Source organism: Agelaius tricolor, unplaced genomic scaffold (genome assembly GCF_023055355.1).
Source record: "Agelaius tricolor isolate 1412-34295 unplaced genomic scaffold, bAgeTri1.0.p SCAF_9, whole genome shotgun sequence".
In the NCBI taxonomy this organism is placed as follows: Eukaryota; Metazoa; Chordata; class Aves; order Passeriformes; family Icteridae; genus Agelaius; species Agelaius tricolor.
Window position 1 is genome coordinate 44,134,325 of NW_027269269.1, and position 9,228 is coordinate 44,143,552.

General features: G+C 47.7%; 1 protein-coding gene across 1 annotated transcript; it reads left to right on the plus strand.

Annotated features, from left to right (window-relative positions):
* Nucleotides 1–191: 191 nt before the first annotated feature.
* TIMMDC1 (translocase of inner mitochondrial membrane domain containing 1) lies at nt 192–8,373 on the plus strand. The gene is made up of 7 exons (XM_071433744.1): nt 192–347; nt 454–619; nt 1,813–1,901; nt 5,146–5,213; nt 6,079–6,157; nt 7,041–7,151; nt 7,547–8,373. Exons 1-7 carry the CDS (start codon nt 253–255, stop codon nt 7,644–7,646), a joined length of 708 nt encoding a protein of 235 aa, XP_071289845.1. The 5' UTR covers nt 192–252; the 3' UTR covers nt 7,647–8,373.
* Nucleotides 8,374–9,228: the final 855 nt, after the last annotated feature.

The following is a 9,228-nucleotide window of genomic DNA, read 5'->3' on the forward strand; positions in this document are numbered from 1 at the left end:
AGGATTTGCGTCTTCCAAGCCTGGGGGCTGCACCCCCTCTGTCCTATGCAAGCCGGGCATCACAGCCCCCAAAACTCAGCTCCTCTCTGGCGGGGGGACAAACCTGGCCCTGTACAGACGGGCAATTATTTGGAGTAATTAATCAGTAATTAACGCGGAGCCGAGCGGTTCCGAGCCGCTCCGTTCGGGGCCGTGCCCCGCCGGGCCGCAGGGGGCGCTGTCGGTGCCGCCGCCGCTGCCGCCGGCCCGGCCATGGCGGAGCTCCCCGGGGCTCAGGCGGGCTTCGGGCGCCCCGCGCCGCTGCCGCAGACGGGCTGGGAGCGACTCAGCGAGCTCTGGCGGCGAGAGTGAGCTCCGGGCCGGGCTCGGGTGGGACGGGCGGGGCTGGGCGCTGGCGGTCCCGCCGTGCCTCCCCCGGCCGACCCTTTGCCCATGGCTGCCCTTGCCTTGCAGCGAGCAGCAGCAGTTCCCGGAGGAGACGGTGAACATCGCCAAGTCGGCCTTCACGGCGGGCGTGGTGGGCTGGCTCTACGGGGGGCTGCCCGCCTTCCTCAGCGCCCGCAAGGCCTTCATCGAGAGCAGCCACGGCGAGATCTTCCAGAACCGCGCCGATGCCGTGGTACGGGCCCGGGGCTGCGGGGAGGAGCGCTGGGCACCGGGGCACCGGGGCAGGTCTCGGCCTCGGGAAGGCGCCGGGGGCGCCCTTGGAGGCGCGGCTTGGGGTGACAGCGGGGCCCGCAGGAGGCCCGGCGGCCTCGCGTGTGTGGGACTCGTGTGTTTGCCCGGTTCTGGGACTAAGAGTTTGCTGGGAGTGTGTAAGTGCCTGCAGGTCAGCTGCGCGGGGATTAGCGGGGCCCTGTCACCCAAACTGCACGCGGTTGGCTTCAAAAAAATGTCCTTCGTTGCAGGGAAGGTTGGCAACAAAAACAAAGTTTACCGTTCCGATTAATGTGTCTCGAAAAGGCTTTCTGCTTCTAGGTTTTAGTGTGCTGACAGGAGACTTCGCAGTATCAAACTGGGATTGTGCTCTTATCTTATTAATGTGAGTCGTTTTTAGACCATTTAAAATTCTTTTAGAACAACAGCACAACAAAGAACGCCTGTGACATTTTATAGATGTATTTGAACTTCTGGGTGTTTGTTAGTCAATTAAAGTGTTGCTTACCTGGATTATGGGGAAGAAGAACCCTTTAAAAATCTGCCTGATGTAAATTTTGTATTACTTACCATTAGATTTGGCCTCTGATGTAAATTACCACTGCCTGGCTTCACTCTGGTGACCGTGGTATGTCTGAACCCAGGCTAAGCACCTACACCGCAAGCACTGGAAGAGAAGATTTATTTACTTTCATGGCATTAACTGCAACATTTTTAATTTTTGTGAGGCTTCTGTTTATCGCTTATTTAAAAAAAACTCTTTGAACTTTTAAGTGCCAGTGTTAAATAGCAGAGCTTGATGGCATGTTAACATTTAATGTAGATGGTTATTATTTACTTGCTATTATTTATTGATGGTTATTATTTATTAATACTTATGAACTCATAATAATGAAGTCGTTTCTGGTTTTCCTCCCTTCTCCTTTGCTGCTTTCCTGTCCTAGAAGAGCCCTCCCACTCCACCCAGGATTAGAAAGACCAGTTGGCATTCCAAACTGGAATTCGTTCTCGGTTTTCCCGTTGGTGGCTGGGAGCAGCTTTTGCTCCGGAGGTGGCTGACTCGATCAGAGCTGGGGTGCCACCAGCCCCCTGCCCTGGCCTGCGGGGTGCTGGCAGGGGGCTGTGAGCTGTGACATGTCCTCTCTGTCCCCTCAGCAATCGGCACACCGCGCTGGTCTCCGCAGCTTCATCCGCTATGGCTGGCGCTGGAGCTGGAGGGTCGCGGCTTTCGCCACCGTCTTCAAGTGAGTGCTCCTGATGGCAGGGGGAGCAGAGCAGGAGGGAGGGGAGGGAATGGGTGTACCATGAAAGGAGGCAAACCTTCTTAGCATGGTCACTGTGGTGAAGGAGGAGGTGCAACGTGTAAACCCAACAGGATGCAAAGATGATTAATTGTCCTTAAGCTTTCTGGTGTTGGAGTCACACAGAGCTGGCCAAGCTCTGGCTGAAATAATAGCCAAATTCAGCAGGGGACCCATCCTGAGATGATTTGAAGCCCTGCCTCCTCTTCCCCACCACCACCTCTGCTCTTGGGGCATTGCTGTTGGGTTTGACATTGTGCTGGATCATCATAGATGGGCAAAATGGTGAATACACAGAGGTTTGCCTAAATACATGGGACAGCTGACTGTGCAAAATGACCACATGAGATGGGAAGAGTGAGGTGAACAGCACACTGCAGCAGCAGACACCTTGGCTTACCTCATCTCCCAGGACTCCTGCAAATGCAGCTGGGGAGAGCTTTGCAGAGACCCTGCAGCACTGCCAACAGGTGGACTTCCTGCCTTGCATACTGGGGGGATCAAAGGTTGTCCCAATGACCCCTTCTTCATTTCCCTACCATTGGGATATGGCACGGAGGTCTGGAAAGAATAAAACACAGTGCTTAGATCAAGCATCCAACCTTGGCCCCATTCATGCCTCAAGACATTTAGTTATGCCCTCAGCTGGGACCTGGCAGGAATAAACAAGTCAAACTAATGGAGCAGATTGGCAAAGGATGGGGAATGGAAAGGGAACTGGTGAGGCAGAGACCATGTCACACATTTGATACCTCTCCTCTCATGCTCACTTCTCTGCAAGTGTGGCTGCATTCCCAGCTGGCATCCACATGTTTGACATCACGATGTTCTGGGGTGCCACTGCCTCCACTGCCCTTCAGGATGGCATGGCAGTGGGTTGCAGGTTCTTGTCCTTGCCAGCAGTGCCCACAGCTCTGGTGACTGATTGAGGCTCCTGGTGTTGCCTTACCCCAAGTCTGGTTGATCAGGCAGGAGCATGAAGAGGGTTTGACCTTTTAGAATTGCACCAGAATCCTCATCTTCTAATGGAGCAACACAAACCCTAAATGTGGAAAAACCCTGTTTGTACATCTATTGCTGACTTGAATGCTGTTCTTTCTTGACAGCTGTGGTATTTTCTGAGACCCCTGTCATAGGGAGGAAATGATGAATCTGACTCCGTGTTCTTAGAAGGTTAATTTATTATTTTATGATCTATATTATATTAAAGAATACTATACTAAAGAATACTGAAAAGATACAGACAGAAGGCTAAAAGATATTAATGAAAAACTTGTGACTCTTTCCAGAGCCTCGACACAGCTGGACAGTGATTGGTCAATAAGTAAAAACAAATCACTTGAAACCAATGAAACAACCACCTGTTGGTAAACAATGTCCAAACCACATTCCAAAGCAGCAAAACACAGGAGAAGCAAATCAGATAATTATTGTTTTCCTTTTTCTCTGAGGCTTCTCAGCTTCCCAGGAGAAGAATCCTGGGCAAGGGGATTTTCCCAGAAAATATGATGATGACAACAGCTGCTTTCTGCTTTTCCTTCTTCTCTTTTTGTGCTTTTTCTCTGAGGGAGTGGTAAAGTGTGATGGCAGTTTCTGGAAGTACTTTCTAATCCACATTGATTTTTGTCCTTTCTGCTATGTCCCATTACTGCCCGTTTGTATATGCTGGTGGTACTCACAATTGTCACTACTCCTGCTTTGTGTACACTGGTGTCACTCACAATTCTTTGTTCTTGTCCTCAGACACTTGCAGGGGATTGTCTTGTTCTTGAGCAGTTGCTGAATATCAGTCCTACGACTCCTCTGTACCTGTTTAGGCCTTCAGATTTTTCCTGCACACACAAAACCAATGCAGAGAGTGTTCTGCTTCCCTGATTTTCTTCCTTGGGTGCTTCAGTGCGTTTCTGACAATAGAACATCAAACTAAGCTTGGTCTTCTGAGCAAAGCCCTTTTAAACTAGAAATATCTCCTTCCCTATTGTTCAAACCAGTAAATTTATAAATTTAAACCTGCACTGACTTTCTCTGCAGCTGTGTTCTGTTTAAGTTTTCCTTCTGCTTTAAGATCCCACAGTATTGACTGGCATTACTTTATATTTCTGTCTCTCTAATATTTTTGTTCCTTTCTAAATTTCTTCCTCACTGTCTCTCTCTTGGTTTCTGTGGCTCTTTTTAGTTTAGTCTCTGTTTTTAGGCTTAGTTAGCGTGCTGTTTGCTTTCTCTCCTGGATCTTTTGATTTCTTTGGGTTTTCTGGATTTCTTTGGATTTGACATGTAACCTCGTCATCTTCCACCAGGTGTCTCCCCTGCAGTCAGATCTGCCCCTTTTTCACCAGCCCTTTGGAAAAGGTTCTGAACGGAGCTATTTGCTGCTCCACATTGTTTCTGTAAAGCCCAAGTTGAAAATTCCGTCCTGCAGTTGTGAAAACCTTAAGTTTCACAATTACAACCCAAATTGTTTGGGTTTATCTATGTTGGGAAGGAGAGGCGCAGTGCTGCTGGCTTATCAATCAGCAGGAGGCTGGGGATTATGTGGCTGCTGAACTGAGAACAGTGTTTTGAGGCTTAGCTGATGTTTGGGAGGAGTTGGTTTGCCTACCCCAGAGGGAAATCTGATGCCACAAGTGTGGGTGACCCTGCTGGTGTCATGAGTGTGATTTAGGCTGTTGTACTGGGGGCTGTTCACAAGGCAGGATCTTACTGACACATGGATCAGCTTATTACATGTTCCTAGGCACTAGAACAGGTCGTTCAGAGAAGCTGTGGATGCCCCGTCCCTGGAGGTGTTCAAGGCCAGGCTGAATGGAGCTCTGAGCAGCCTGGTCCAGTGGAAGGTGCCCCTGCATGCAGTGAGGGCTTGGAACTGGATCACCTTTAACAGCACTTCCAACCTAAACCATTCTGATTCTATGATTCTATGATAGGAAAGAAAAATCTTTGATTAAAAAAAAGAAGGAGTATCTCAGATCCACTTCAGGCACTCTGATATTCCCTGGCCTGTGTCTGTGCAGCTGCCCACAGTAAAGTCACAGCAGTCATGGCTGGCATGTGTGTGCTCTAAACAGATGGGCAGCCAGGCAGTTAGAGGCAACCTGAGGGCTGGCTTAATGAAATCCAGCTTTATTTCAGGCTGTGTTTTGCTACCCCTCTTTTTCCATGTGCTGACTTGTGTGCCTTGCCTTTGCAGCGTGGTGAGCACGGGCCTGTCTGCGTACCGCGATAAAACCACCATCAGTAATTTTGCTGCAGCAGGAGGTAAGAGTGCTGTAACCTTGTGTGCTTCTCTTTGTTAGCAAGGGTTGTAGCAGAAAAGCATAAGCAAGTTTCCACCTCCTTTGGGATTGAGCAGCTTCTGTGCTCTTGGGTTTTGTTTCTTGTTCCAGTGAGTTTGCTCCGTTGTTTGCCTGCTGCGTGCCTTTATTTGTAACAGAGATACTGATGCACTCCTGATCCCATTGGGGAGTTTTGTGGTTAATCTCCAAGATACTTGCTGGAGTGTTTTGGGTGAAAAATGCTTCTGTGGGGTAAAGGCAACACTTGGTGCATAACCTGTTCTCATAAGCACCTATTTAACAGAGAAAGCATTTTTTATTTCTACTCTTGGTAACAATTCAGCACACTGTTTATAGGCTGCCCTTTTCATGCTAAGTTTTGCATGCCCACTTTTGGCAACAGGGCTCTGGGTAAGTGATCTGCTTGTTCAGTTTTACAGGCTTTATTGCCCTTACAGTTGTGGATACACTTTTTACTGATCCTTTCTGCCTTACATGGCAGCTACTATTATTAGCTGTTGTTGAACAGAAAAGAGAGTGAGGGAGATCATGCTTCAGCCTAGAGAGAGCTTGGTTTTACTTTCATAGATACCTCTATAATACAGCAAAAACGTTGGCAGTTTTTCTGAAGCAGAAGGAACTTTGTGCAATGTTTCAGTGCAGAGACCATGGTGACTTTGTGGTGAAGGTCTGTTCCAATGGCCATCACACTTGGTTTCTGCTCTGTAAAAGCAGATGTCAGCTCATCTTTCTGGAGAAGAGAAATGCAGCAAAGCAACTCCCTGTGTTGGTGTGAGATGTCTGTGGCGGGGGCTGTTTCTAGTTTCAGTGGTTTGTTCTTTTTTTAGCCTTCACAGGAGCCCTGTTCAGAATGCACTTGGGCCTGCAGGGCCTGGCGGGTGGTGTCGTGTTTGGAACAGCATTTGGGTGAGTTGTGACTGCTGCACACACCGAGCCTGGAGTCGCAGGTGGGGCTACAGGAGCTTCCCTTCCTCTCTTGCCTTGAGGGATTCTCTGTATCCCTCATGATGATCACTTTTCTTCCACCCTTTAAACTGTTTTTCTTTTCTTCTTTGTTTCTTGTTTTGTGTTTTGCTGTTCTCTCAGTAGTGAGAGCTCAGTGCTCTCAGTAGAGAATCTTATTTGATGCTGTTTGCTTATTAGAGGGAGCAACATAGGCTCCACCAAAGCTAAAATGGGAAGTAGAAGCCATTAGGAAACACTGAGGGAGTAGCTGCATGGCTGGGCTGTAAGGTGACACATGTCTTTATGTGTGTCTTGCAGTCATGAATCTCCTAAAGTTCCCTGGGGCATGGAGGAGCCCATGGCTCTGTCTCAGAGGCTCTGTGCTTCTGGACAATGACTTCTAACTCAGGAGAAATCTGACTTTTCAAGCAGGACTGGGATTTCTTCTCAAAGTGCTGACCTGTAAATATCCTCACAAGTGAATCTGAGGATCCTACCCAAAAAAGAGAGGGAGCTTTACCAGTGAAAACACAAGTACTTCCAGAGCTGGATGGAAGCTGAGTAGGGGCATCACTGTCTGAAATATAGGTGTTCTATGGGGTTCTTACTGGGCACCATAAATCCTTCCACTCCTTTGTCCTGTGTGTGCCTGTCAACGAATAAATTCAAAATATATTATCACTGGGGCTCCAGTGAGTCACAGGCTGGTGGGTGACAGTAGAACAGGAGTACCTTAGTCTGTGCTGTGATGTGAGTTTTGGGCCCCTGCATGCTCCTTTTGCTGATGGCAGTAAGTTATTGCTGTTGTGTGTCCCCTGGGTGACTTCTCTGCTTCCTCCCTCAGGGTTCCTGCAGGAGGCCTCCTGATGGCAATGTATGGCTTGGCTGGTGAGACCTTGCAGGAGAAGAGGAGTCGTGAGCGCAGGGAGCTGTACGAACAGAAGCTGGCAGAGTGGTGAGGAGCAGCTCTGTCCCTTCAGTTGTGGGCTAGGAGGGTGTCTGGGCCTGTGGGTTCAAACATTTAGAGAAACCACAACACACTAGGTTTTCTAAACCTCAGTTCTTGTCTTGGTTGTTGGTGTTGTTCACATACCAATCTTAGAAATGCTGATTTAGTCTTCCCAGTCTCTCCTTCATTGCTTCCTTCTTTCCATCCCTATTAAAGAGAGGAAATAAGGAGGATAGCTGGAGGCTTGGGGGAAAAAAAGGCCATGACACTGGTCATGTGAATTACTGAAACTTACTGACTAGTTCTAGAAGAAAATTTTCTAGAGCTTGGATTCTGCAGTCATGTCTCTGTCAGGAGGATACAGGGATAAAATTGCTTTGCACTCTCTCTTCTCTCCTTAGGCAATCCAGACTCAGTATGACTGAAATCTTAGGCCAAACAGAAAGCAATGCCCAGGGAAGACCAGAGATGGAGAGAACAAGAGAACTGAAGAGCTACTGAGTCTTCCCCAGATCTCTGTTGTAAGAAGCTACATAGCATTTTGGTCCTGCTTGATCCTTCAGTCAGAGGATCATGGAAGTTGTTTGTGAATGCAGTTGTATCCTGTGAAAAGGTGTTTTGCTGAAAACATTGTTCAGGGATGGATATCACTGCACAAAGAGCTTGCAAGGGCCAAACCTGTTCCACCTGAGAAGTGGAAATACAGACTTTACAGACCAGAAAGTGTCATGTAGCTTTGGGAGGAAGTGAGGGTTCCAGAGTCTCATCTAGAACCCATTTCACTGCTGAAAATATCCAAAGCACCAGTGATGTAGAAATCCTCGAGGTAAAGGAGCCTGTGAATGGTTTGTGTGCTAAAGGTGCCCTGAATCCAAAAGTTAATTATGCTCTGGTAAAAGCTGCTCTTCAGACAGTGCCTGAACAACTTGCTGATGGTGGTTTCTTACTTGGACTTGGGATTTTGCAGTCAGTATGGAAGAAGGGTGGAGGAGCTGGGAATTACATGAAAATATCCTGAAAGAGGCATTCTATTTTGGGTTCCTCAATAGAAGCCTGAGGGTGCCACAGAAAACATGACTTATTTCTGTGGTGACAGTGGAAGCCTTGGCACTGTGGACAGCTTTAACAACAAGAAGGCCTCTAATTTAATTTGCAATTTGGAAATCAGGGGGTGACTTTGAGAGAAATGTAGTTCAAGAGATTCAATAAAGCCATCCAGCAGTGGTGACTGTGTCCATAAGCTCTTTATGTCAGTACAGCTGGTACTGTGTTCCAGTACAGTGTTGGTACTAGAGAAGCATCCTTGAGTGATATTCCTTGAGAAGAGCTCAGAGATCTCACCAGACATCCCTGTACCCAGGCAGTAACAAAGGCAAGAGCCACGAGAGTGCCAGCTCTGTTGTTTTGTTCCAGAGATGAACTGTTCAGTCAGAGCTGTGACCTGTGGGTGGTGCTGCAGTTACTCTACAGAACATTGTCTCTCCTCAGAAGGGTGAGGTGGCCCATCACTGTCCCCCCAAAGCGGGAGGTCAGAATTCCTGTTCCCTTTCTTTGTTCTCCTGCTGAAAGGAATTACATCCAGGCAGGATTTTCGGGTGTTCTTCTCATAAGAAAAGAATCTGTTCTGGTTGAATGCTTTTCCAGATAATTAGTGCTGATTGAAATATGAACAGTTGATCCCACAGAGTGTATTCCACCCACCCAAAGCAGATTTTTGGCACAGTTTGCTTTCAAGAAGGTGTTGTGTTTTCTGACTCCTGAAGTGAGCATTTAATTTTTTAAACACTCCAGTGTAGCTCATTTTTCCATTGAAGGAACGTGTATTTCAGGGTTGTCATCAGCCAGCTCTGATTTTCCTTTTCTATGTGCAGATGAAGGATCTGCAGAGGTATGGATATATCTTTCCTTCTTCCTGTTTTAAGCTGTATGTGTTGGTGACAGTAATGGTGTTGTCCTTTGCCCCCCCAAAAAAAGAAAAGAGCCCTTTCTAAGTCACATTTTTGCCATTGTGCACACACAGCAATGTCTTATCTTCTTCTTTTTTATCTTCTTTCTTCTTGTTATTACATCCCCACCCAATATC